Source organism: Desmodus rotundus, chromosome 6 (assembly GCF_022682495.2).
Source record: "Desmodus rotundus isolate HL8 chromosome 6, HLdesRot8A.1, whole genome shotgun sequence".
NCBI lineage: Eukaryota > Metazoa > Chordata > Mammalia > Chiroptera > Phyllostomidae > Desmodus > Desmodus rotundus.
In genome coordinates this window covers 109797298-109824972 of record NC_071392.1, presented here as the reverse complement: position 1 = coordinate 109824972, position 27675 = coordinate 109797298, and the positions used below count along the sequence as shown (strand labels likewise).

At 47.3% G+C, this 27675-nt stretch overlaps 1 protein-coding gene across 1 annotated transcript; it reads left to right on the top strand.

Annotated features, from left to right (window-relative positions):
- The first annotated feature begins 7843 nt into the window (after positions 1 to 7843).
- On the top strand, positions 7844 to 27271 carry LOC112303735 (lipopolysaccharide-binding protein-like). The gene is made up of 15 exons (XM_045194882.2): positions 7844 to 8032; positions 8737 to 8851; positions 11044 to 11172; positions 11366 to 11521; positions 13624 to 13687; positions 14898 to 14961; positions 16135 to 16226; positions 17735 to 17914; positions 19546 to 19743; positions 20597 to 20767; positions 22304 to 22371; positions 23933 to 23978; positions 24288 to 24351; positions 25213 to 25289; positions 26154 to 27271. The coding sequence occupies exons 1-15, from the start codon at positions 7909 to 7911 to the stop codon at positions 26184 to 26186; spliced, it is 1581 nt and encodes a 526-aa protein (XP_045050817.2). The 5' UTR covers positions 7844 to 7908; the 3' UTR covers positions 26187 to 27271.
- Positions 27272 to 27675: the final 404 nt, after the last annotated feature.

Here is a 27675-nt window from a genome sequence, read left to right as displayed (position 1 = left end):
AGCGAGACTGGAACCAGGAAGACTGGGTAAGAAATGATGTGCCGTAGCCCAAGTTAGCGGTGCAGTGGTGGCTTGGACGGGCAGTGGCAATGGTGAGAAGTGGTCAGATTCTGGACAGTAGCAACAATAGGACTTCCTAACGGATTGCAGCAGGGTCTTCTTCCCCCTAACATTTGGCTTAATTGCTGGGTGGACGTGTGGTGGAGCCATTTGAGATGCCTACTAGACATTCAAATGGAGGTTTGGAGCCCAGGGGAGAGGTAGGAGCTGGAAATACCACGTGGGGGTCTCTGACATATAGAAGATATTTATAAGAAAATTAATGAGGTCACCTAGGAACTGAGAGAAGAAAGGAAGGCCAAGGCTGAAGCCTGAGACTCTTCAACATTTAGAGGTTGGAAACAGAAGCAGGTGTGAGCAAAAGACCCAGAGAAGAAATAGTAACCCTGGCTGGTGTGCCTCAGTGGATTGAGTGCCAGCCTGAGAACCAAAGGGTTGCCAGTTCGATTCCCAGTCAGGGCACGTGCCTGGTTTGTGGGCCAGGCCCCCAGTAGGGGGCACGTGAGAGGCAACCACACATTGATGTTTCCCTCTCTTCCTTCCCCTCTGTTTAAAAACAAATAAATAAAATCTTTTAAAAAAATAGTAAATGAGGTAGGAGGGAATTCAGGAGAAGGTATTGTCCCAGAAGCCAGATGAAGAAAATGTTTCCAGGAGGAATGGATCAACTGTACCAAGTGCTGCTGAGAGATGGGCCAATATGAGGAATAAGAATTGACCATTGGATTTGAGATGGTGGAGTCTGTAGGTAACCTCAACGAGAACAGCATGGTAAAGTGGTGGAAGTGAAACCTGATTACCATGAGTTTGGAAAAGAACAAGAAAGAGACAGCGAGTCATTACTTTTCTATTTGCCCTTCTAATAAGAAGCAACAAAGGCACCAATTGGCCACCAATGGGCTTCTTATCCTCTGGCTTCCAAATGGGTCTGACAAGAGATGGGAGAGAGAAGTATTCGATATGGGAGGCTTCTATAAAACACTTTTTTCCCAGCCCTGGCTGGTGCGGCTCAGTAGATTGAGCACCAGCCTATGAACCAAAGGGTCGCCAGTTCAATTCCCAATCAGGACCATGCCTGGGTTGTAGGCCAGGTCCCTAGTAGAGGGCATGTGAGAGGCAACCACACATTGATGTTTCTTTCCCTCTCTTTCTCCCTCCCTTCCCCTCTCTCTAAAAACAAATAAATAAAATCTTTTTTAGAAAAAACATTCTTGTCCTGGCTGGTGTGGCTCAGTGGTTGAGGGCTGGCCTGCAAATCAGGGGGGTCGCCAGTTCTATTCCCAGTCAGGGCACATGCCTGGGTTGCAGGCCAGGTCCCCAGTGTGGGGTGCATGAGAAGCAACCACACATGGATGTTTCTCTCCCTTGCTTTCTCCCTCCCTCCCGCTCTGTCTAAAATAAATACATAAATTCTTTTTTAAAAAAACATTCTTTTTCCAGTCCAGTGACTGCTTCTCTCTTCTCCCTCTGTACCTGGGGATATAACAGTTCAGCTGTCAGTACCTCCAGGTTCCTGTGGTTCCTCTATACCTACCCCGTGCCTTGGAAAACAGTCCCTTTGTAAACAAACCCTCTTTAATGGTCCCAACTTAAATGTGTCTTCCGTTTCCTGTTGGGACACTTACACAAACTACTAGCCAAAAATTGAGCAGCTGGAAACATTTAAGAAAGACTATTTTTTATTATGAAAGTTTTCAAGATGCATTAGAGTAGAGAGAATTTTATAATAAACTCCACGGGTGTAAATATTACCTAACTCCAGCAACTAACCAGGGCCACTCTTATTTCATCTAATCCCTGTCTGCCCCCCACCCCCGCCGCTGGATCATTTTAAAGAAGATCCTGAACATTCATCCATAAGTAATTCAGGACAGCTATCTAAAAAGTAAGAATTGTTCACATAACCACAATACCATTGTCGCATCTCAAAGTTTAACACTAATCCATCAATATCATCAAAATAGCCAATCACTGTCTGCATTTCCCGGATTGTCTCATAAATGTTTTCACCTCCTCAGTTGGTTTGTTTCAGGATCCGGACAAGCTCTCTTAAGTCTCTGAAGTTTCTCAGCGTCCCTATATCTACTTTTTTTTCTTTGCCATGAAACCATGTCCAAATTCTAATGTTAAGTGCGAAAAGCAAGGTGCAAGAATTTGTGTCAGTTACCTGGTGTGATTTTGTGGTCGCCAGGTACTCTGGTTACCAAGTGCTTCTGGAAACATGAGAAAGACACTGTCTCTGAGGAAGAGAGCTGGAGGCCTGGGGACGGGGTAGAAGCGAGAGTTATTTTCACCCGTTCTGTATCATTTGTACCATTTTTATCATGTACAGATATTGCCTGTGAAGATATTTTTAATCAGGTAAGCTAGAGCTTCAGCCCCATCCTAGAAGAAACAGCTAAATGGCATTGAGCTTGGACAATGAACCAGGGACAGGCACAATGCCCCTGCTGCAGGTTAAAATCTATGTAGACTGGGGGCAGAGCTGAGATAGAGGTCAAGTGGCCCCATCTAGGGAGGGAAGAAAAATGCCAAGGCTGGGTGTTCACAGGTTGGAGTGAGCTCCCTATCCATGGGAGAAGAGGAATTTGGGTGAAGGGTAGCTTTTTTGGGGGGGGTTACCCCAGGGAACATCAAATCCGACACGTTCAAGATGCCTGGAGGGCCCGCTGGTCTTGTAAAAATAGCTTGAACGCACATTTTCAGCCCTGAGCTCTTGAGTTCAGAAGCATGAGCTTCCAATTTCCTGTTTCTAACCTCAAGTTTTGGCCAAAGAGGAAGTGAAAGTTGCAAATGAGGAATTTTTCTTTACTGCGGGTTTAAGTTTCTATGAAAATCTGGTATCTCAGAAAGCCAGCTCAGGGGCAGTCCCCAGGGGGATGACCTCACTGCCCTGGCTCAGCACTCAGCGCTTTTCCAACCGTTATCTTATTTAATCCTTATAAGAACACTGCAAAGTCAATGGTAGTATTTGCATTTGGGGATAAGATACAGGCTCATGAAGAAGCAGTCACACAGGACCCCGACTCAAATCTCCGCATCGCCCTGACTTTAACTGCCATCCTCATTCCTAAGAGAATGTGACCTTGTTTGGAAATAGGGCCATTGCAGATACAGGTGGTTAAGATGGGTCATTGGGGTGGGCCTCTAATTCAGTAGGACTGACATCCTTATAAAAGGAGGAAGCTAGAGGCCGACCCTCACGCTGGGAGAACGACATGTGAAGATGAAGGCAGAATCGGGGCGATGCGTTTACAAGCCAAGGAACAGCAGATGTTACCAGCAAACCACCACAAGTACGAGAAGAGGACCAAAACAGATTCTTATTCACAGCCCTGAGAAGGGGCCAGTGCCTCCAACACCTCCATCTCAGATGCCCACTCTCCGGAAGTGTGAGAACATAAATTTCTGTTGTTGAAGCTACGCAGCTTGAGGTACCCTGTTACAGCAGCCCTAGCACACGATGTTCTGCACCCTAAATCATTCTGGGGTCCAACCCTCTGGACCTCCTTAACATGGATCTGCTCCACCCCCCAACTGCTGTTGGCCTCCTGACCACTATCTTGATTAAATTATTTCCTGGAAGTTGTAAAGAAAGATCCTTAGCTATCCCTTCCCAATACCATCCTCTGGGAAAAGGGAAATCATTTCCTACTGGTTGGTTCCCCTAAATAAAATCAAGGCAGAAAGGCCCCCAAGAGAACTGCTCCTAAAAATCTAGGGACTCTGAACCAAGCAAACTGACATCTCATTCCCTAATCGGTCATTAACGGAGCCTGAGCTTGCTGAGCAGCCCTAGTGACCCAGAGCAGGGGGAGAGAACATTGGCGAGGGGTGCCATGTGCAATAAGCAGACGAACAAGAGGCAAGGACCACTTCCTGAGATGCCATTCTCCAAAGGGATGGAAAATTGGACTCAATTCTGGCCGTAGGCCTAGGGTTGAGGACTTGAAATAGGGGGCTGAGGGTAGGGAATGGTTCTCTCAAGGACTGATCTTTGCCAAGAGCTGCTTGGAAGTGATGGGGGCTTTACCCACCCTGAGCTGACAGACATCAAGCTTGGTGAGTGGCAATGACCCTCAGCCAGGGCCACTCCACCACCACTGAGATAAACACAGAGGATACCACCCTGCTCCCCAGGTAGCACTGGAACGGAGCAGGGAAGCGGGAAGAGTACATGAAAGAGAAGAGCACCCTATACGCACATGTACATACATACATGCACACACATGTATGAACATGCATGCTTGCTCACTCCAAGTCATGAAAACAATGGAAGCCTACAGGAGGGTAAAGGGAAAATGGTAAGAATATGAGGCTGAGATTTTACGTGGACCAGACCAAATCTTAGGTTAAACCAAACACAGCTGGACAGCGATGGAATCAGGACTGAGATGTCGGGACAGGAGCCTCCTGTTCAGGAAAAAGGAGAATTCAAGACAGCAGAAGGAGGATCGATTACAGGAAAATGAAAACTATTCCATGTGTATAATTCAAGGACGGAATAACAAGGCCTTTCAAAAGGAGAGCCCTGCCCATGTTTCTGCCTCTTCTTCTTCCACCACCTGTCCTCCCTCCGCACCCCTCGCCCTTGACTCTCCCGTGTTTCTTTGTGCCGTCTTGAATGTGCAGTGCTCTCTCCATGCCTTGACTCATGCTATTCTCTCTGCCTAGGAGAACTTCCCTCTCTGTTGCCAAACTCCTACACAAACTTCAAAACCAAGCTCGAGCACCTCTACTATCTTCATTGCTCCCTCTCTGTGTTCCCATAAGCTCTGGAATATAGACTCTCAAAGCACCTTCCATGCCTCCTAGCACTTAATGTAGTGGAATTTTGTGTTGACTTGATGAAGAGGGGGTAGGAACTGGGAAGATGCAAGAGAGGGGTGAGCGTGAGGTTTTTCACATCTTATTATGATTGATTGGCCTTTGAGCCATGGATGTATTTTCCACTTGAAGAAAAGCTAAAATACAATACAACAAAAGGATTGTTCACACCGCTGTGTGGAGTACTACTCTGCCATTAAAAGGAATAGATTGTTGATACACGAAACAAATGGATTTGTCTCAAAACCTGATGCTGCCGAAAGAAGCCAGTCAGAAGAGCATCCACACTGGATGGTTGCATTTATATGAAGTTCTAGAACGGGCAACATGAGTCAAGGGTAACAGAAAGCAATCTGTGGTTTCCTGGCACAGCGGGTGGGAAGGAGATTGGGAAGAGGCATGAGAGAACTTCTTGGGGTGAAAGAAATGGTTTTTGTCTTGATTACGATGTGGTTACTTGGGTGCAGACATGGGCCAAGACTCAGTGAACTGTAAATGTGTATATTTTATTAACTACAAAGTATGCCTCAATAAAGTTAAAAAACAATGTAGGCAAGAGAAAATCGAAAAGTTCCTGGAGCCTAGAGTTGTAGAATCCATTGGTTGTATTTGCAGGCTGAATGGAGATAGTCTGGCTTGATGTAAGTGGGGAACAGCAAATTCCATCCAGCAGAGCCAGAGTAGAGGCTCGGAGGGTTGGGGCCTCTCCAGTTGGAGAAGTGCCTTGCAGCCAAGTTGTGGTGGCCTTCATGGCTAGGTTGGAGGTTTAGGTTCCAGTCTTTAGATAATGGGGAATGAATGGAAGGTGTTCAGCTAGAGGAGAGGTGTGATGGGGAGGCTCCTTTGGTTCCAAACACTATTTGGAAGAGAAAGAAACTAGAAATTGGACTTCTGGCCAAGATGGAGGTGTAGGTAGACACACTGTGCCTCCCCATACAACCAAAAGAAGGACAACAACAAATTTAAAAACAAAAAACAACCAGAACTGACAGAAAATCAAACTATATGGAAGTCCAACAACCAAGGAGTTAAAGAAGAAACATTCATTTGGTAGGTGGGGCAGCTGGAGGACTGGGCAGTCCCACATTTGTGTGCAGATTAACCGGGAGGAACAACTGGGGAGCGAAACAGACCCACAACCCAAGGTTCCAGCTTAGAAAAATAAAGCCTCAAACCTCTGATTGAAAACATCTGTGAGGGTTGAGGCGGCAGCAGGAGAAACTCCCAGCCTCACAGGAGAGTTTGTTGGGGAAACCCACAGGCTCCTAGAACGTACACAAACCCACCCACCTGGGAATCAGCACCAGAAGGGCCCAATTTGATTGTGAGTAGTGGTGGGAGTGACTGAAAACCAGCAGAGAGCAGAGCAATGGGCACAGTTCCTTCTCGGACCCCTCCTCCACATACAGCATCACAACCCAGCAACATGGGTTGCCCTGCCTAGGTGAACACCTAAGGCTCCACCCCTTATTATGTGACAGGCGTGCTGAGACCAAAAAAAAAAAAAAATGGCCCAAATGAAAGAACAGATCAAAGCTCCAGAAAAAATACAACTAAGCAACAAAGAGATAGCCAACCTATCAGATGCACAGTTCAAAACACTGGTAATCAGGATGCTCACAGAACTGGTTGAATATGGTCACAGAGTAGATGAAAAAATGAAGGATATGCTAAGTGAAATAAAGGAAAATGTACAGGGAACCAATAGTTATGGGAAGGAAACCGGGACTCAAATCAACAGTGTAGACCAGGAGGAAGAAAGAAACATTCAATGAGAACAGAATGAAGAAACAAGAATTCAAAAAAATGGTGACAGGCTTAGAAAACTCCAGGACATCTTTAAACATTCCAACATCCGAATTATAGGGGTACCAGAAGGAGAAGAGGAAGAGCAAAAAAATTGAAAACTTATTTAAACAAATAATGAAGGAGAACTTCCCCAATCTGGCAAAGGAAATAGACTTCCAGGAAGTCCAGGAAGCTCAGAGAGTCTCAAAGAAGGTGGACCCAAGGAGGAACACACCAAGGCACATCATAATTACATTACCTAAGATTAAGCAGAAGGAGAGAATCTTAGAAGCAGCAAGAGAAAAGGAGAGAGTTACCTACAAAGGAGTTCCCATAAGACTGACAGCTGATTTCTCCAAAGAGACCTTACAGGCAAGAAGGGGCTGGCAAGAAGTATTCCAAGTCATGAAAGGCAAGGACCTACATCCAAGATTGCTCTATCCAGCAAAGCTTTCATTTAGAATGGAAGGGCAGATAAAGTGCTTCTCAGATAAGGTCAAGTTAAAGGAGTTCATCATCACCAAGCCCTTATTATATGAAATGTTAAATGGATTTATCTAAGAAAAAGAAGATAAAAAATATGAACAGTAAAATGACAGCAAACTCACAGTTATTAACAACCACACCTAAAACAAAAACAAAAACAAAAACTAAGCAAACAACTAGAACAGAAACAGAATCACAGTAATGGAAATCACATGGAGGGTTATCAGTGGGGGAGTGGGTGGGGAGAGAGGGGGAAAAGGTACAGAGAATAAGTAGCATGAATGGTAGGTAGAAGATAGACAGGGGGAGGTTAAGAATAGTATAGGAAATGTAGAAGCCAAAGAACTTATATGTAAGACCCATGGACATGAACTGAAAGGGGGGAATGGGGTGGGAGGGCGTGCGCAGGGCAGAGGGGAATAAAGGGGGGGGTTGGGACAACTATAATAGTATAATCAATAAAATATATTAAAAAAAGAAATTAGAAATTACAGTACCATTTCTGCTACTCTCTGACCAGAAATAAACCACAAATGGTTTCATAAGCAATCTCTTCCCATCTCAAATTGCTGAGACTTGGGCTGTCCCAAAGCTTTGAACCTTCCCCGCCCTCATTCCCAGCTGCCTCAGTTCCTCCTGTGGCCCCTGGCTTTATAAGGACCTCAGCCTCTGCTGTCACCTTCAGAAAGGGAGGCTCCTACAAAGAGACCCTGACCAACCTCTGCCCAGGAAGGAGCCAAGGACAAGATGATGGCCAGTCCATACTGTGTGGTAGTGGCCCTACTGTTGCTGGCAGGAGTCTCCAGGCTTGGAGAAGGGGCTTCTAATCCTGGGTTTGTGGCCAGGATCACCAGAAAAGGCCTGGAATATGGTGAGTGGATTTGATTATTCCTCTGGGGGCCCATTGTTGCCTAATAGAGCGGTATAGCCAGGATAAAAAAAATCACAGGCTTAGGTTGTGTTGCTTCCTGGCTTAGAAACCTTGCACATATCACCCTCTGGGCTTCAGTTCCCTCAACTTGAATTACCAGAGTTTAAGGGTAGGACTACATCAGCATTTTTCCCGGGGTGGTCTGTGGACCACCCACATTAGAATTGCTGGGGCACAATTGTGGAGATCCACCCAAGATCGACTGGATTGGACCTGGGAATCTGCATTGTTAACATAGGCCCAAGCAATAGTAGGTTACTCTGGTCTGTTAACATATCCAAAACCCCTAGGGTTTGACCAAGCAGCTGGAAATGATTCCTTAAAAGTCCCATTGTATTCCATCATTGCTTCTATGATCTGGTTGAATGAATAAATAACAACGGTTGCCATTTACCTGGCACTTTGAGTTCATGATCTAACTTCATTCTCAGGCTCAGGTTGGTAGTATTACTAGTATTATTATTACCATTTACATGTGGAGGAACTGAGGCTCAGGGAATTTAAGGGACTTTCTTGGGGACACCAGTAGTAAGTGGCGAATCTTGCATTCAATCCCAGTCCTTATGATTCCAAAGCCTGGCCACTTGACTGTTATGCCTAGCTACCTCCAACTAAGTGAGCTAACTCCCTCTATTTGCCCACAGCCCATCAATACGCAATGGCCACCCTGCAGAAGGAGCTGTCCACCATCAACTTGCCTGATTTATCAGGAAGCTTCGGTGCCAGTTGGATGGGAAGCGTGAGCTATGAGTTCAGAAGGTGAAGTCTCCATTCTTTACCATGGGGGCAGTGGAGGAGGAAGAGTGGGGACCTAAGGTCATGGGGGAGGGAGACAAACATGGGATCATTGCTTGGACTAAAAGCAAAGGGACCATAGCCAACTCTTGTGGGGCCTCTGAAAGGTGCTATGTTTTTCCTTGGAAACCATTCACCAGCCTCTAGGTCAGTCCTGCAGAGAGTGACCCTGCATTTTTGCTCTACCAGGAATCCCTGGCACTCTCCTGATTGCCCAGACTAGGGACCTGTTTGAGGCATCCCATCCATTTCTCCAGAGCCTGTTAGAGGTCAAGGACTCAGAGTCTTTCTGGAGCCTATTCGCATTTTATTTGCATGCCATCTCTTGAGGACAGCATCCACGCATATCCCCAGTGAGGAATAGAGCAGGGGGCTCCTGGTCCCTGGTGAACAAGTCCTGGTTCCTCATTTCCCTCCCCAAAGACTTAACTGACCTTAGTCTCCCTCCAGCTTTCACATATTCAGTGTCGGATTCCTCACTCCTTACTCTTTTTCATCCATTCGTGGTTGCATGGGCTTTTCTTCCCCAGTCTCCTCAGTGTCCAGAATAAGCCCTTGGGGATCACTGATAGAAAAGGCTGCCTCTTGGAATCCTGCCAAGTCTCTGGAGACAATTTCCTGAATACAGTCGGCAAAGAGGAGCTATTTTAAATTTGCGTGCACACACACACACACACACACACACTCCCCAGGCCGTGTTACTTAGAGGGCAATGCCCCTTCCCATAATCCTAAACCACCTCTTACCTCTGGTTTTCACAGTAGGTTACTGTGATCTGTTAACACATCCAAATCTGCCACCAACTGTGAGCTTTTCAAGGGCAGGGACTGGGTTTTGAATCTCTGTGGCCTCTTTGCCTGAAGCCAGGTCAGACAGAGCAGAATCTCAATGAATGTTCCATGAGGGACATAAGTGTTGATCTGACGAGAGTCATAAAATTCAAGTGACCACAGGGGAGTGGGTAATGTAGATGCATGTACCAGGTAGCACGACTATATCCATCAGGGACCAGCTGGGAAAGCAGCACCCACACCAGCAACTTCAATGGAGGGAATTTAATATAGGGAATTTTATTCAAAGATGTTAGAGGAGCTGAAAAGCCAAATAGGAAATGGTGAAGCAACCCAGACACTAACAACAAAAAGTCGTTAACATCCCTAGCACTGGAGAGACAAAAAGAGGGAAGGAAGGTATTAACAGAGCACGGGAGCCAGGACCTCAAAGTAGGAGCCAAGACCCTGTCTGGCAGGAGCTGGCTCCAATGTGCAAATGCAACCACTGCCAAAAGCAAATTCTAGGCAGAGCAAGAGAAGAAATACTCTGGCTTCCCCCCTTTTCCTATCCACCCATCTCCCACAGTGCTTCCCACTGGCCAAGCCAGTTGCAAAGGATCCTGGGAAATGTAGTTTCCAGAGGTCAGTCCCATCCAGTATAGGACAGAGCAAGAGAAGGAAAGGGAATGAACCGACACCAAATAGGCAAATGACCAGTGCGATATTTACCTGCAGGGCATCTGCTCCATTTAAAGGGGGTGGCTGCTACTCCCTGTAGCAGGCACTGATGCTGTAAAGAAATAAGAACATTGTCTTTTGACTTTTTCAAGAGAAGCCAGAATTCTAGGGGTGTTTTTTTTCCTTCATATTTTTACAATATAATTTCCTCATTTTAAAATGTTTGTGACTGATTCCAATTTTAAGAACACTGTAGGAAAAGCCTGTTGGTAGCATATCAATCATATGTATGGCCCACAGATCACCAGTGGGTGATCCCAGTCATAAATTGTGAGCCCTGATCTGTATTTGAAGTGTGGGGAGCAGAGAGGGAAAGCTGCCTGCCGGGGGATCCTAGTGCCATCTGTGGGGACCAGACACATAATGCAAAGCTAGCTCCCAGGGTCCTCGAGGTGAGAGGGTCAGTGGTGAGGGTTGAGTGAGCAAGACAGACAGGAGCAGCTCATGGGGGTAGGTGTCATAGACGATGGGAGGGTCTTTGGACTTGAAGGTTGGGGAAGGCTTCCTCTGTGGTTTGTCCTTTGTGATTTAAGTCAATACATCTGAAAGAGAGTGTGAGAGGCTGGAGGGAACTCTGGGAACTCATCCAGAGGACGGATGTGCCCCTAGTTTTTCTGGGTTTAATAGTCTGCCTTCCTTTCCTAGCCTGAGAATCCGTAACTTCCAACTCGGGAACTCCAGTCTGAGTCTACGCCCAGGGCAAGGTATCGCGGTCTCCCTGTCCAATAACTATGTGTCTGTCCACGGGAACTGGAAGGTGAAAAAGGCTTTCATGTAAGTAACTGGGTTAGAATGTCTCTCAGCTCTGGGCAAGGGTGAGTCCTCCCACCCTGGACTTCCATTTCTGGAAAGGAAATACAGCTGGTTAACGAAGAACTGGGAGACTAATCTGGGTCTACGTTCTTCTGGCTCCTCTTTCTGGAAGTAACTGATTATTCACCACGTGGTTCTCATTTCTCCCAACCAGCACCTTACAGGGTACTTTTGATGTGAGTGTGGGTGGCGTCTCCATCTCGATTTCTCTGAACTTGGGCAAAGACCAGTCTGGACGACCCACTGCCTCCGTGGCTCACTGCAGCAACTCCGTTGGCCACGTTGGTATTGACATTTCCGGGAGCCTAAGGTAAGTCACCCCATATACTTGCTGGAAGTTTTCAGAACTGCCTCAGCCTCCAGCTCACCTAGGGGATGTCCCTGATGGGCCAGAAGAGCAAGAGTGAAGCCTCTTCAAGATCAGAGATCAGTGAACTAAAGCCTCTGGGCCCAATCCAGTAAGCCACCTGTTTTTGTAAATAAATCATTGGAACATAGCCACACTCATTTGTTTACAATCGTCTAGGGCTGTTTCAGCACTGCATCAGCAGAACTGAGAAGTTGCAACAGAGACCACATAGCATGCAATACCAAACATATTTACTATCTGGCCCTTTAAGGTTTGCTCACCCCTAGGCAAGACTGCCTTTAATGGCAATCCAGTTTCCCAAAGTGACTTGCCTGGAGCCAATGCTCAGTGAATTTCAAATGAACTGTAGCAGTCTCCAGGGAAACCATTTTGGTTTGCGCTGCATCCCTCAGATCCTGGCAGGAAACAGAGGGCAATTCAGAAGCCTTAGTGACACCAATCTAATGAAGAAAATATTCAAGGGAGACTAGCAACAGCAGGGAACTATTACAACCCCTGGGCTGAAGGAGAGAGGGAAAGGAAGGGTGTTACCAGAGCCTAGAAAGAGCTGGAACCTTGGAGAAGAGCCCTGGAACAGGAGTATAGTGGTTCAGCAGGCAGGGAGGACCTGGGTGTAAATACCTTAACTCCTCTCTCTTTTTACCCACACCTCACATTGGCCAAAACAACCAGAAGCCAGAAAGCAAAAAGGCTTGAGAGAAGAATCTGTAGATGTCAGGCCCCAGGATGCTTTCTGCAGAACCCCAGGAAGCACTTGTGTCTGCTGTTACCACATCAGTCTATAATACACACACATTTCAGCACATACAGCTAATCATCCAATCAGCAACCATCGAATAGTAAAGAAAACTTTATGGGAGAAAAAATTTTATCGGAAGTAATTCCACTAACATAGTTCACTTATTTCCCACAACTTCTCACCCTCTCCCCCAGGTGAGAACATAGTGTGAGAAGCTCTCTTCTGGGCCACAACTCTCAGAGTGGGGTCTATGGTTGGGAGGGGCTCTCAGTGGGCAGCCTTCCTGGAAGTGGGTTAGACTCCCAGCCTGAGTTCCATGAGGCTATTCAGCAATGTCCCTCAACACCTCACTTGAGCTTAGCAGGTAGGAGGGGCTCAGTACCTGGTTGTTGAATGAATGAGTGAGTGAATGACTAATAGCTAAACAGCCAGAAGTTGTTTGGTGAATTTTGCAGGGTACAAAGAATAGGTCTTATTCTTCTTATTATACCTTAAAACATGTAAATTTTTTTGAGTGGGTGATTCATTTGCATAGTTCCAGATTCAAAAAATGCAAAGGGTACAGAATGAAAAAAATATTTCTCCATTCTGGTTGCCTCACCAACCAGCTCTCCTTGCCAGGGCAACCAATATTAACAGCGTCCAATGTCTCATTCCTGAGAGTCTACGCCTGAACAGTTAATTATTGCACTCTTATTTTGACAGAAATGGCAGCATGCTGTAAGAGCGTTACATCCCTAGCCTGTCTCACTTCACAGTGCCTTTGTGAGCCTTTCCACACCTGAACACAAGAGCTTCATTTTCAAAATACTCCATTATATGAAGACACTAATATGTAATAATTAGTCCTCTATTGACACTTTTTTTTTAGCTTGAGGGGGGTTTTTTTCGCTCTTTCGCTATTACAAACAATGCTTTATGCACAAAAGTGACTTTGTGCATAATATCATCTTGAATTACATTATAGGATAAATTCTTAAAATGGGATGTGTGTTTTTTTCATTTTAATATATACTAACAAATTATCATCCCTGGGGTTTGCTAGTTTCCACTGCCACCAGCTAGGTATAAAAGTGTCTATTTTCTCCCACTATTGCCAACACAGCGTATTAGCAAAGATTTCGGGTTTCGCCTATTTGAAAGGTGAGGGCATGCCAGTATCCAAGGGTTACCCTTGGATTAAATTCACCTGGCTGTGTCCCTTCTTGGCATAACATGAGAAAGGTCAAGTCCATGGGTAGCCCTCCTCTTGGGAGTCTCAGCTAATTAACTGGATCCTGACCCCCTTCCTTTTTTTCTCCAGCTGGCTCCTGAACCTCTTTCAAGAAAGAATTGAACATAATTTCAAAAATGTCTTGAATCAAAAGGTAAACAAAGGATAAGCAGATTGGCAGTTAAGGGTCATTGGCAGGTGTATATTTGGTATTTGGAAACAGCCTTGTCTCTGAAGTAGGTTGCCATTGGAATTTGCTTAGCAAAACTGTCCTTGTGTGTTGTGTAAAGGCAAACCTCAAGGCTTTCCCCAGTCCCTATGGTCACATACACGAAATTGGCATTTGAAACTGGCAAAGTGTTTGACATCTAGCTGTAGGTAATGTTAGAGAGATATGGGGACATGACTTTGGATCCCTCCCTCACACTACACACAAAAATCAACTCCCAGTGGTCTAAGGACTTAAATCCAAAACAAATCTATAGGTTTTTAGAAAAAACCTACAATATCTTTCTCATCTTAAGGACAGGAAAATGTTTCTTAAATAAGAGCCCTCCCCACAAAAATGTATCATATTGAGAACAGTACTGAGGTTGGCCCTCAGTGTCTCCCAACCCTGGAAAAAGCCTTGGTCTTGGAGGCAAAGAGGTACCTCTTACATTTACCCTTTGTGTATCCTTGGGCAAACTGAGGCACCCTCCTGGAGCATCAGCGATGGTGTTGGAATAGCTGAAGTTAGGAAATGGCAAGACTAAAAGCGTCTGGGCTCTTTCAAGCTGTAATTCTTGGTTTACAAAGCGGTAGATTGGGGAATCCGCCTTTTGGCTTTGCTTTGGAGCCCTCTGCTAGCCATGGTTAGTACTGCCTACACACCAAGCACCATGCTCCTTTGCAGATTCGCTGCCAGGCAGAAGCCTCAGCAGGAAAAGGAAGCAAAGGGCCTGGGAATGGGGTGGTGGAGCCTGTGACTCAAGAGCTTCCTCTTGCACCTAGAAGCTCTTCTGCTTTGTCCTTCTGCTCTCTAACATAAGCATTTGTGTGCTGCACTTCTTGCCACATAGCCCCGAGAGGGCCATGACAGTTAGCAGACCCTACAGCAGTGCTGACTTGACCACCACCCACTTTTAACGTGGGTTCCAGAAAAGTCCAGGAACTTTAAGTTGGGCCCACCTGTGTGAGAGGCTGGCCCAAATGGGACAATGACCAAGTGTGGTTGGGGGTAGTGGTCTCTTCTCCCTTTTCACTGCACTGTCCCTCCCCTCACATACTTACCCAAGGTGGGGATATAACGCATGGTTCCTGGCGCGGTGGCGGGGGAGGATGGGAGGAAGAACTCACCTGTCTTTCTCACCCACTTTTGGCAGATCTGCAAAATGATCATGCAGTCAACAACCTCACACCTGGAGCCCTATCTCCGGACTCTGCCAGGTTGGGAGTGGCCCCACCCTCATTCTTCTGGGTGCCATCAGATGCCATGGCACTCAGTACCCCTGGAAGCACCACCCCTGGGGGAATTTTCCCCATTGAGTATCTGTCCATCCTAAAGAATTAGATATGGGGCAACCATCTTTTTCAGGGCGGTCGGGGGGAGGGTGCAGTCTGCTCTGTAAGGTGATCAAGGGTGGTGACTTGGAAACCTGCCGGGAGCATAAGGGGGGCAGAAAATTAGGAATACATGGGAGAATCATGTATTGGATCTATACTGGCTGCTTTTACAAAACAGGGGTGCTCTGAGCTCCCTGTGCAGGGCTAGGGGCCCTCCAAGCCCTGCACCCCTGGCTGCCACAGGGACCTTTTACAATCACACACCAAGTCAGGTCTCCGCCTCTTCTTGAAATCTATCAAAGACTCTTCTGATTCAGAATGCTGAGCCCAGCTGCTGGAGACAAGGCCTCTCATGGTCTGGCCCGGCCACATCCCCCAGCTCCAGCTTTAGCTTGCTCCCCTCCCCAACTCAGCCAGCCTCTCTGGTCCCTTTTAGTCCCTCTAATACACAGTGCTCTCTAACGTTACAAGATCTCTGCACAGGTCATTCCCTCTGCCAGTGTCCTTCTTCCACATTTATCCCCCTTCACCCAGCCCACGCCTGCTCTTCCTGCACATCTCAGCCAAAGCAACACCTCTTCTTGGAAGTCTTCCCTGACTCCCTGTCCAAGTCCAGTTGCCACATCCCTCTTTATTCCCTGTTAGATGGCTGGCATCATCCTATGGACTTCTACTACCTAACAGCTAATATACTTGCAATGGTACATTTATTTCCTTGACTATCTGATTATTTCCTTCTCTGGACTTGTGAGTTCCATGAGGGCAGAAACTCAGACTGTCTAGCCCAGCTGTTTCATCAGCCCTTTGCATTGCGCATGGCATACAGCAGGTGCTCAGTAAATACTGAATGAGTGAATGAGTCTGTGAATGAATGAATGAATGAATGAATGAAGAACTTTCTCCATGACTGAAGTACCATGGATCTGCCCCAGCCCATTTCCACTCTCCAAAGGCCACAGTCCGTGAGAAAGGAGCTCCCTGGGGTGTGCAATGTGCACCTTCCACCACTGTGTTGCATTGCCCTGTTCACAATGCCGCCTCTTTCTCATTCCACAGTCATCTTGAAGATTGACCAGGTTGCTTTCATTGACTACCGTTTAGTGAGAGCTCCCCAGGTGACCTCCAAAGGCCTGGACACGTCCTTCAAGGTAAGGGGCTGTGGGAAAAGGGCCTTGGAGCTGAGGCCTGGCAGGAAACCAGCTCCACCTTCCAGGGTCAGTGCCTGCCCTCCCTCTCCACTTCACCTGCCTCTCCATCCACATCCGGGGCCAGGGCCCACAGTGGGCAGAGTGGCACTCAGCACTGCAGGGCAAAACCTAAAACAAGGTCTCTGAACTAACATGGTAAATCCGTCTGGAGCCCAGAAGACCTGACCTTGAACCCTTGCTCTATCACTTATGTGGTGGAGAACCTTGGAGGCAGAGGCATTAAGGGATGCCGCAGATGCTGTTCAACATTATGGGAATATTACTTCACCTCTCTGAGCCTCTATTAAATTGGAATAATAATAACCTTAGCTCATAAAGCTGCTCTAGGAATTAAGTGAGATATGAATGAAGTGCCTGGCACACAGCACACCTATAGGGTGGTATTGCTAATACTATCTGCCTCCACTACAAGAAGACTGAGGAATGGCTCTTTAATAGGTCCACGTTCGAATCCTCGAAATCTGTACAGGTCACGTTACGTGGCAAAAGAGATTTTGTATGTGTGATTAAATTAAGGATATTGATGATAAGATTATTCTGGCCTGTTGTAATCATGGGGATCCTTATAAAAGGGAGGTACGAGGTAAGGGACAGAAGACAAGGTAACAATGGAAGTGAGAAGCTGGAGTGAAGCAAGAGGTGCTGCGAGGGAGAGAATGGCAGGCCAAAGCATGCAGGGGCCTCTAGAAGGAAGAAAAGACAAGGAAGCACATTCACCTTTGAAGCCTCTAGAAGGAGCCCAGCCTTCACATCTTGAGCTTTGGCTTTTGACCCCCAGAAATGTAAGGGAATAAATCTGCATAGTTTCAAGCCATGGAGATAGAAGTAATTTTGTCACAACAGCAATAGGAAACTAATGACACCCCTCTTCATTCCTGTCTCTTCCACAGCTCCCCTGTGGGTTGAACCAGGCCCTGGAGGGCCACCCCTTCCAATTTTATTTATTGAACTAACACATATGCTTCTTACTACATCACAGATGCTGTTCAATATTAACATCTTTAACCTTGATACTGCCTCTGTGAAGGAGAAACTGTTAGCATCATCCCCATCGTACAGGTGGGGAAGGTGAGGCACAAGGGTAGCTGGTCACCTGCCTGAGGTTGCAGAGCTAGGAAGAGGCAGACCAGGGTTCAAACCCATACCATTAAGCTCCACAGTCCCTGCTGTTCACCACCGACTGTGCTTCCTGCCCTACATCCTGAGCCTGGGACAACGCAGGACATGCCTCCCCGCTGGAAGAGGGATTTCAGGCAGCTGTCAGGACCTAGATATTGAGGGGCCAGAGGGAATCTTTCAGGACGCCCAACCCCACATTCTGCAGAGGAACCGCCATGCTGGCCACCACCTCGGACAAGGAGGCCTCCCCCAGGCAGGCTCTGGATGCCTCTGCCTGACACCCTCACTGGTAGGGACCTTAGGTGACTGATATATTCTTCTGTCTTCAGGGTAAATTCTTTGGCCTCGGCGGCAGGCACTCCCCCGTCCCCTTTAACGTTCCACCCATCAGGCTGCCCCAGGAGCATGACCTCATGATCTACTTTGCGGTCTCTGAATACGTCTTCAACACAGCCAGCTGGGTTTACCACCAGGCTGGGCACATGAACTTCACCATTCGAAATGAGCACGTGAGTAAGGGGTAACCAAGCATCAAGTGGGATTGTAGACCTACTGTGGGAGCCCTAAGGAGCTAGGGGAAGAATGTAGAATTTGGAGCCTGCCCAACATGAGCTCAAAGCCAGGCTGTGCCTCAGTTTCCCTGTCTGCACACATGGACGCCAGGGGTTCTATGAGAGATTGTATAGCGCTTAGTGTCTGACACACAACATGTATCAGCTATGATTAGCAGAACTTTAAAGTATCAGACAGACTCTGTGGTACCATCACAGTCCTCCAAGCAGCAGATGCCAAGGCAGCATTAGACTTAGAGGGGTTTTATTAGAGAAATGCCCTCCCATGAAGGACAAAGGCGAGAAGCAGCAGGAGGTGGAAGAGCCCTCAGACTGCGATGCATGACACCTGTGAAGGGCAAGCGCAGGCGGGCAGATCAGGTAAATGCTACTGTGTAGCCCTGAGCAGTCTCAGCCAAGCTGAGGGGGGCAAGAGCCAAGCTTGCTTATCAGAATAGGGCCACACACAGCAGGCTGAAGTCCTACGCCTGATCTTCCAGACCCAACTGTAGGCAATTACACAGGTTTTCCCAGGCGCTCTTGCCAGACCAGGACTGGAGCAGGGCCGCTGTTTGTCAGTCTCTAGAAGGAGCTGCAGCAGCCAAGGACTTAAGCCCTGCCCTTACCCCACCCCCACCGTGAACAGGAACATCAGCACTATTAGCCTGGACACCTCTATTCACAGGTCTCCTTATGGATGGGAGACGAGGGGGAACCTCAGCTGAGACACTGTTCAGGTGCCTCTGCTGAGACCCCTTTCTGGAGGTCTAGAAGACCGTTTTCTCCAGTCTCAGTACTCGGTATCTGCTCCTGGCCCTTCCCCTTCGCCTCCACCTCTTCCCCCCGGGGTCCACAAAATAGCAGGAGCTTTTCTATTCAGGGCTCCCTTGGCTCCCAGCCCCTGCCCCCTCTGCACTGGTGTACCTGACCCTCGAATGCCACAGGGAAAAATGGGAGGTGGGGTGGGGGTCACCCTTTCCTGTTTAGTCTCTTGCTTATACTACCTCCTCGAATCCTGGCAGTGATCTGAGAAAATTCTCCAGCTCTGCCATCCGAGTCGTGCTCAGCAGGGGCTGGGAGCTGTCTGGGAGAGCGTGGCCTCAGCACAAATGATGTGGGACTGGAGTGTGAGGCAGTGACGGGGGGCAGGAGGAAGGCTACCACCAGTCCTCCTCTCCATTAATCCCCTTGAAGGGACATCTGAACAGAGCCCCTCCAGAGCCTACACTGTGATAGGTTCTATAGGAGCTGCCCAGGTAAACAGTGGGGATCCTGCAGGAAGAGGGACCAAGAGGGATATGGACAGGTGTAGGCAGGGCTCCTCAGGCTGAAAGATCAGCAAGTCACAGGGTGGGTAGAGAAGGACATCAGGGGGGTTCATATCTGGAAGCACACTACATCCAGATTGTGGTGGCGGCCAGGCCTCACTGGACCATTGTGGGGGGCATCCTGAGAAATAACAAATAACAACAGACATGTAAGTACTTAGTATGTTCCAGGCACTGCACTTGGTGCTTTATCCATATACTATCTCATTCCATCCTTGCACACCCTGTACAGTGAGTGCTATTCTCATCCCCATTTTACAGGTACAGAACCTTACACGGTTTTTCAGCAATCACTCAGCCAAAGCACAGTGGAAGTCAAGCTGCCTGACCTCAAAGGACATACCATTCACCACCATGATATCCTGCTTCTCAAGCAGCTTGCTGCTACATCTGCTGCAGCTTCCCCTGGACTTTCCTATTCACCTGCACACCACATCATTAGGGGCCGTGATTCCTCAGGTAAGACCTCTGCCCACCCATCACAGAAGACAAGGCAAGCCCCGTGACCTTGGCCAAATGTGGGGACTGTATTTGAGCTATGCGTAGGCTTTCTCCAGACAAACAGCTTACCTATTAGAACAGTGAGTAAAAATAAAAGGTGTGTGTTTTTTTTGGTACAAAATTCCCATCATTCTCTGATTCCTTGTGGCATAAAGACGGAGGATCTGTATTCAGAATGCCAGCATTTGAATCTTGGATCTGCTGTTTTCTATCTTCAGAACTCAAACTTGTTGGACCTCAGTGTCCTCATTTCTTAAATGGGGACGCCAATTGTACCTGCACCCTGAGTTGCTGGATCACTGTGAGACAAAAGGACTCAGCCAGCCCAAATATACAGGATCCTTCCAGGAAACAAATGTTGGGCGGGCTAATAATTTGGGTTTATGCTATTCATTGATATTTGCTCGATGTTTATATAGAACATAGCTGAAAGGAGGCAGCAGCAGAGTGAAAAAGAGCACTCAGTCTCCCCTCTTTTGAACTGGACAATTCAGCTCAGCCCCAAACTTGCACAGTAGTCAACACAAATTGGCCAGCATAGAAGGAAGTATGGTAACCATCCACTGTTATTGGAATATGTCCGACAGGGTGTCCCATCCATCTCAGACACTTCATCAGAGTACCCTTTCCAACCACAACAGCAGCCTATTGGAAAAGAGTTCAGGAAAATACAATTCCCTCCATCCTGTGACATTGCTGCTGGTGGTTTCGGGCCCTTAGAGATTTGAACTTTGGGAATCCACCCATCTAGCCCTCAGGGTCCTCCTGGTTGTCTCCTGCCCTTTCCTGAATCTCTGCCTTCTTTCTCCAGTTGGCCAGGTTGTACCCTAATATGGAGCTAGAGCTTGAGGTGTCACCTGAATCAGCTCCATTCTTCATGTTCACGCCTGGAAATGTGACCCTCATGCCAGTGATGAACATCCAGGCCTTCGCCCTCCTGCCCAACTCCTTGGACCGCAAGCCACTCTTCCAACTCAGGGCGGTGAGTCTGATCCTGGCTGGGGCAATAAATGGTCCTGCTTGCGTGGGTGTAAGCCCCTCCCTCTGTGGAAAGGCTGGGAGGTTACCCAGCTGATAGATGCTGGAGGCTACTTATGTCCACTGGAGGCATAAGTGGGCCTTGCAATTCTGGCCTGATAGGCCAGGCTTCCCAAGGGCAGTTATTCAGAGTTGTAAGAAACCTTAAAAGTCATTCGCTCCAGCTGAGTTGAAGATTTTATGTGTGTTATTTAAAAAAATTGTTTAAAGCATAACTATTTAAATTGTCATAAATGAAAGTCACTAAATTATATTTTTAAAGAAGGTAGAAACTTTAAAGAACTCTTAAAATAGCAATACTCTCTAAATTGATTTACAGATTCAGCATAATCCCTATCAAAATCCCAACTGGCCAGATAACATGATGACCCTAAACTTCACATGTACATTCAAGGGGCCCAGAATAGCCAAAACAATCTTGAAAAAGAAAAACAAAGTTGCATAACTCGTAGTTTCCTATTTCAGAACATACTATGAGGCTATAGTACTCGAGGTAGTATGTACCAGTGCAAGAATAGATCTATAGATCAATGGAATAGAATTGAGAATCCAGAATCAATTCCCCATGTTTACAGTCAATTGATTTTCAACAAAGGGACCAACACAATTAAATGTGGGAGAATAGACTTTCAAGAAATGGTGCTGGGGCAACTGCATATCCACAACAATGGAACCAGATGCCTCTCCTAAACTGTACACAAAAATAACTCCAAGTGGATCATAGACCGCAATGTGAGAGCTAACATTACACAACTTTCAGAGAAAATACAGTAGTAAAATTTCATGATCTTGGGTTAGGCAGAGCTGTCTCAGATCAACTCAAACACACAAGCAACAAAGTGAAAAATAGGTAAATTGGACTTCACCAGAATAAAACCTTTTGTGCTTCAAAGGACACCACCATTCAAGACAGTGAGAAGACAGCTTACAGCATGGGGGAAAATGTTTGTGAATCGTTTATGAAAAGGGCTTAGGGACTCTCTGAACTTCCCCGGTAGTCTGCTCCAAAGCCCAGGCATGCTCATAGGTGGATGGTCTCCCTATTTGAATACTCTAAGGTTTTAGTTTGGGTTTCTTCTCCCTTCTTGACTCTTCCATTAAGATGGAGACCTCTGCTCTGGCAGGGTAGCTCAGCTGGTTTGAGCATGGTCCCGATACACCAAGGTTGCAGGTTAGATCCCTGGTCAGGGCACATACAAAAATCAACCAATGAATGCATAAATAAGGAAACAAAAAACAATGTCTCTCTCTAAAATCAATCAAGAAAATTAAGAAAAAAGATGGAGACCTCTGAAATCTCAGCTCACCTACCTTGGAGTCAGCTGTGGAGGCACCAACATCCTGCATCCTCAGTCCATCATGCTTGAGTAGCTGCTTTTGGCCTCATGGTTTCTATTTCTGGAGACTTGTCTCCTGGACTGGGAACCAACAGGATGCCTATGTAGCCTGAGAATCTGGATGATGTCCTTTGCTTTTCTAGAGAACCAACATCTCCACCACCATCAATGTGAGCTCCAACAGGATTCAGGGCTCATTGACCCCAGGAAGGTAAGAGGCCATGGGTGGGAGGAGAAGAGGGGTGGGCGAGAGGTCAGAGCATCTAGTCTGGTTCACTGATAGGGCTGGAGCTGCCCCCAGGCAAACAGAGGTCTCCACTGGGGCAGGCTCATTCTCTAATCCAGTGCCCTTCTGTAAAAGGCATATTGACAACGCCTCAGGGGAAAAGCCAGAAGTCAAGAAAAGTTGTCAGGTACCTTCAGGTTCCCTATCACTATGGGCTCCTCACTTCCCCCTCTCTGGCATCAGTAAAGGAGCTGAAACTTCTGCAAAGAGAGTACTTAGGAATGACCATTTTGGAGAAGGTGTTTGCAAGGACTTTACATACAAGATTGAGAAAAACTGTCAATATCAGAAAGTGGAGATTTTGGATGGAGAGTTAAAGGTGCCCCCAAGCCACTGCTGACTGCTCCGTTACCCAGATACCCAATCCATGAGCAAGTATTTATTTAACCAATGAGTCAGTGGAGAGTTCAGGCTTTGGACAGTCCCCTGGGGCTGGTACTTAGGCTAGTGGTGACCTCTGTCCAAGGCCTCTACCTGTGCCCCTCTGCTCACCCACTCTGGGTGCTGCTCCCTGCTGAGGTACAGGTACAATGGGTTCATCAGAGGAATGAATTCCTGGCCTTGGGGTTGGATGCCTGGTGGCTGACAGAGTGCCCTGACCCCATTAAAATAAATATCTCCTTAAGTGGTCTTTAAATAGAGAAGCTAATGATGAGCCTTTGGGGCTTTGAGAGGTCCCAGAATGTGAGTTTATGCACAGACCTGGCTTTGGGGGTCTCTGCAGTATCAGGGAGGACAGCCAAGGGCTTGGGCTATGAGGAAGGAGGCAGCAAAGTGAGTAAAGGATCTCACCCCAAAATTTACTAAGGAATTATTAAAATTACTCTGCCCTGCGAGCAGAAAGCAGACATCTATCCAGGGTAATGAGGATTCCTGAACAAGGGAACCAGGATGGATCAAAGGAAAGGTGGGTAGGAGACGGATCAACGGAGAAAATTGGGGTTCAGCTTCTAGAGTGACAGTGATCCAGGTGCCGTGGAGTCACCCCAGTGGCTGCCAGCTGCCTGCCATTGTCGCTAGTAGTGCCTCTCTTTTCCCTTTTTATTGTCTGCTCCCACATTATACAAATAATCCACATGCTCACGACGAGGAAAAAAAAGAGAATTACAAAAGCATAAACAAACAAAATCACCCCTAACCTTGCCCCATACAGACTATCACTCTTAATAATTTCATGTTTCCTTCCAGTCTTTTTTCATACATTTACATAGGACAGGAATACAGTGCATTACTTTTTATATTCCCCTTTCTCCCATTAATATTTGTCATCATAATTTCTTCCAACTTATCAAAGATGCTCAGATAGCACTATTTTTTTAATGTCACCTCTTAAGTCACAGTGCATGCTTAAAGCCTTCAATTGCAGAGGAACCCCTGGTGCTTAGCCCCTGAAATGCCCTTGCCCATAGAAGCTGCACACCCCCCTGGGGTGTGGAAAATTGCAGCCAAGGCCGGGGGTGACCATGATTCTCTCTTCTCCACACAGTAAGCTGAAATTGGAACTGATACACTCCAACATCAATTACTTCAATGTGAGTTGTTTTCTCTCAGTATTTCTTTTTTTAAATTATTTTTTTAAAGATTTTATTTATTTATTTATTTATTTTTAGAGAGAGGGGAAAGGAAGGAGAAAGGGAGAGAAATATCAATGTGTGGTTGCCTGCCGCATACCCCCTACTGGGAACCTGGCCCACAACCCAGGCATCTGTCCTGACTGGGAATTGAACCGGCGACCCTTAGTTCGGCACTCAATCCACTGAGCCACACCATCCAGGGTCCGTGGACTTGTTTTCATTCATATCTTGTTTGATCCTTTTGCTCTGGCCCCTCCTCTGTTCCAGGTACAGTCGATGGAATCTATCCTCAATTACTATGCAACCCACATCATATACCCCTCTCTCAATGGTAAGCAGAGCTGCTACTGACTCCCACACGCAAATCTGGCTGCCTGGCTGTCAGATTTACAGTTCACTCATTCAACAAACTGAGCCTGTCTTCCGAGCTGGCTGGGGACAGGCAATCTGTGATCCTTGCCCTCATGGAGTTCGCACTTTGTTGGGAAGGCATACATTAAATTTGATAAATGCCACAATAGGAGGAAGCAAAGGGGGCTGCGGGAGCTAGAAGGTGGCACTGAACATGAACTTAGAGGTCAGTCCAGATGAGGGCTAACTTGAGTCCCAAGGCACAAGGAGTTAGGGCCAGGGGGGAGGAGCGTGTCAGGTGGCACAGAGAGAATACCTGGAGTTAACATGCCTGGGTCCTAAGCCAGATTAGGTCACTGGCTTGCTGGGTGACAGGGATGGAAGTAGTACTTGGGACAGTGGCTGCCTGAGAAGCCAGCAGGCCTCCTCCCAGGACAGGGCCCTCTCCAACTGGCCTCACCATCTGCCTCTTACAACTAAGAGATAAGAGCAGCAAAACTGACCTGTGGAAAAGACCTGGTGGGCCAGACGGTGGTCCTCACTGAGTCCCTATAAATAGGCACTGTGTGGCCCAGCCCTGCCACTTTGGGTGGTGACTGGGGAAAGGCTCTCGAAGGGGCTAATAGAAACCCAAGAGGCTGTCAACTCCTAAAGAGGCTGCATTTCCCAAATGTTTGCCTGTGCTCGCTGCCCCCCACACCGAAAAAACAGCCCGCAACCAATAGCCTGCCGTGTGTCTTGGTCCATTCTCATTGACTAGTTGCAAATGCGATGTTCTGTGTCTTCACACTCCCCCCCAGTGTTTTCTGTCCAGCCCACCTCTCTGCCATTTATCTTCCAGAAAAGCTTGAGGAGGGCTTCCCACTTCCTCTGCCAAGGAACACCTACCTCAAAGGCTTGCAGCTCCAAATCCACAAGGTCAGTGAGAAGTGAGGCCTGGGCGGGGTGCTTCAGGGTTGGTGGATACTAGAGGGTATCCTTAACTCCCACTTACATCCTAGACCTAATTTTCATAGGAAAAACTGTTTTTCATTCTGGTATATCAACGGCAGGTTTTGACGATGTGAAATCTGGGCTTCATGTAAAGTAGCTCAGTTCTCAATAATTCAGGTCCAACATGTTATGTGAACATCTACAAGGCCCGTTAGCCACACATGGCAGAATGTACAGAGGTCAGATTAGATGCAACACTTCTGGGTTGAAGAGGGGCCACGTGAAGAAGCCCTGAATGTCCTTGGTGGTGTTAAGAGTCCCCACTCGGCCACTGACCAGCCTTCCTACCCATGGTAGCAAGGGATGGTCCTGGGGAAAAACTGAGCATGCCTGCTATTGGACGCAACTTATCAGGGGCAGGGGGACAGGACCACAGTATACTTTATGATGTAAATCCAGAAGTACTAGTTCACGATGTCTTCACTGTTCCTATGTTCTTACTCCAAGGTAATCCAGGGCTGCATTTCAGAAATTATGGGAGGGGAGTCCACTCAAGCAGCACCCAAGTGTGCACTGTTCTCCTGGGAGAAAAACACAGTGGAGGAAGCGGTTCATGAGTGTCTTCCAGAAACCAGGGGCTTAGGATATGCAAATAATATCCCGGGGGCAGACAGCTGATAAGAACAGTGTTTTATAAAGGCCTCCTTTTATGAAAGTCTAGGCCTTGGTTTTTTCACTGACCTCGTTTTTATTATTTAAGAACTCACCTCTCCCTATAAATTTCCCTTTCTGGAAGCTCCTATGCAGCTCAGATGCTGACCGTTCCTGCCCCTTTTGCCTTCTCTCCAGAACTTCTTGCTCCTCGGGGCTAACATTGAATAGGTTGAAGACTGAGGAGTACCTGTGATGGAGGCGTGGACAGCACCACCGCGGGGCTTCCCCTCCTGCCCTGTGGGGCCCCAGGAGCTGCGACCATTCCCTTTCCTCGCCCCTGGAGGCAGGATAGTAAGAAGCTAGGAAAATTCCCAGGCAAGTGGAGAGGGGAACCTGAGACAAGATAACCAAACAGGGCCAAACAGTTTGTGCAACTTACAGCCAGCTGGTGAACTGCAACTTTTCTCCCTTAACCAAGGACACTTGAGAGCGAATGGCTTGTACCCCTCTTCCCTGACCAGAGAATACAGAGAACACATAGCTTAAATCTCCCTGGCCTGGAAAAATAAAGAACAAAGACCCAATTAATGTCATTTGTGCCAGCTAAACTCAAGGACAAATTAAGTCAGGGAAGCAAACAACAAAAGCACCATTAAAACCCGGACAGGCCCCAGATAAAAGAAAAACAGACCAAAGAATATTCCCCAAACCCCCTATGTGCTCATTTTGATGCATCAGCATATTAAAATGCAACTGGAAAACTAATGAATGTTCTGCTGAAACTGTCCCCTAAGATTCTCACCTGCAAAAAAGAAGACAGAAAGCCCTCAAAAAAATGTAGTGTGGGGCTCACTCTAGGACAGCGGTCCCCAGTGTTTTGGCACCAGGGGCCGGTTTCGTGGAAGACAGTTTTTCCACAGACGGCGGTGGGGGTGGGCATGGTTTTGGGATGATTCAAGAGCATTACCTTCAAGCTCACCTCCTGCTGTGCAGCCCGGTTGCTAACAGGCCCTGACCGGTACCAGTCCTCAGCCCAGAGGTTGGGGACCCCTGCCCTAGAGCACACCTGTGCCCCTTCTTGGACATGAACTTCTTACTTCCTCCTAAATTCTAAGGCTCCCAAGGAGACTTGCAACCAGGAGAACAGTGTGCAGCAGCAGCTTGACCTGGGCTGAACCCCTGATCCTTTCTCCAGGGCCCCCTTTTCTCTCACTTCTGTGTGAGCTAACAGCAAAATACCGCCTTGACTCTCTCCTGTTACTTTGTCCACCCTGTCTTTCCTGTCTCACTGTTCCCCAGCCTTCATAAACGAATTCTCAGTCGCCTGGATTTGTGCTGTGAAATCTGTCCTACGCGGAGTCAAGAACCCACACACACACCACAGGCCAGCCTGAGGCAGGCCTGCTCCGGGGCGGTGACTGTCCAGTAACACCATGAGCACCCCGTCCCTGAGGCCACTAGTCACCAGGGAGCCTATGGCACCTGAAGACACACCTGACCATGGGATACCCTGCCCCACCCTCCTCCTCCTCCTCATACCCCTACGTCTTCCCTTAGCAACTGTCCCACACAGCCCAGAGCATCCTGCTGAAGAGTAAAACATGTAACACCTAAGTTGTACATGTCATTTAATATCCCAGTTAAGGGAGCAGGAGTCGGAAGTGAGCTCAAAGCCTTGTCCTTTTTTTTTTTTTTTAAAGATTTTATGTGCTTATTC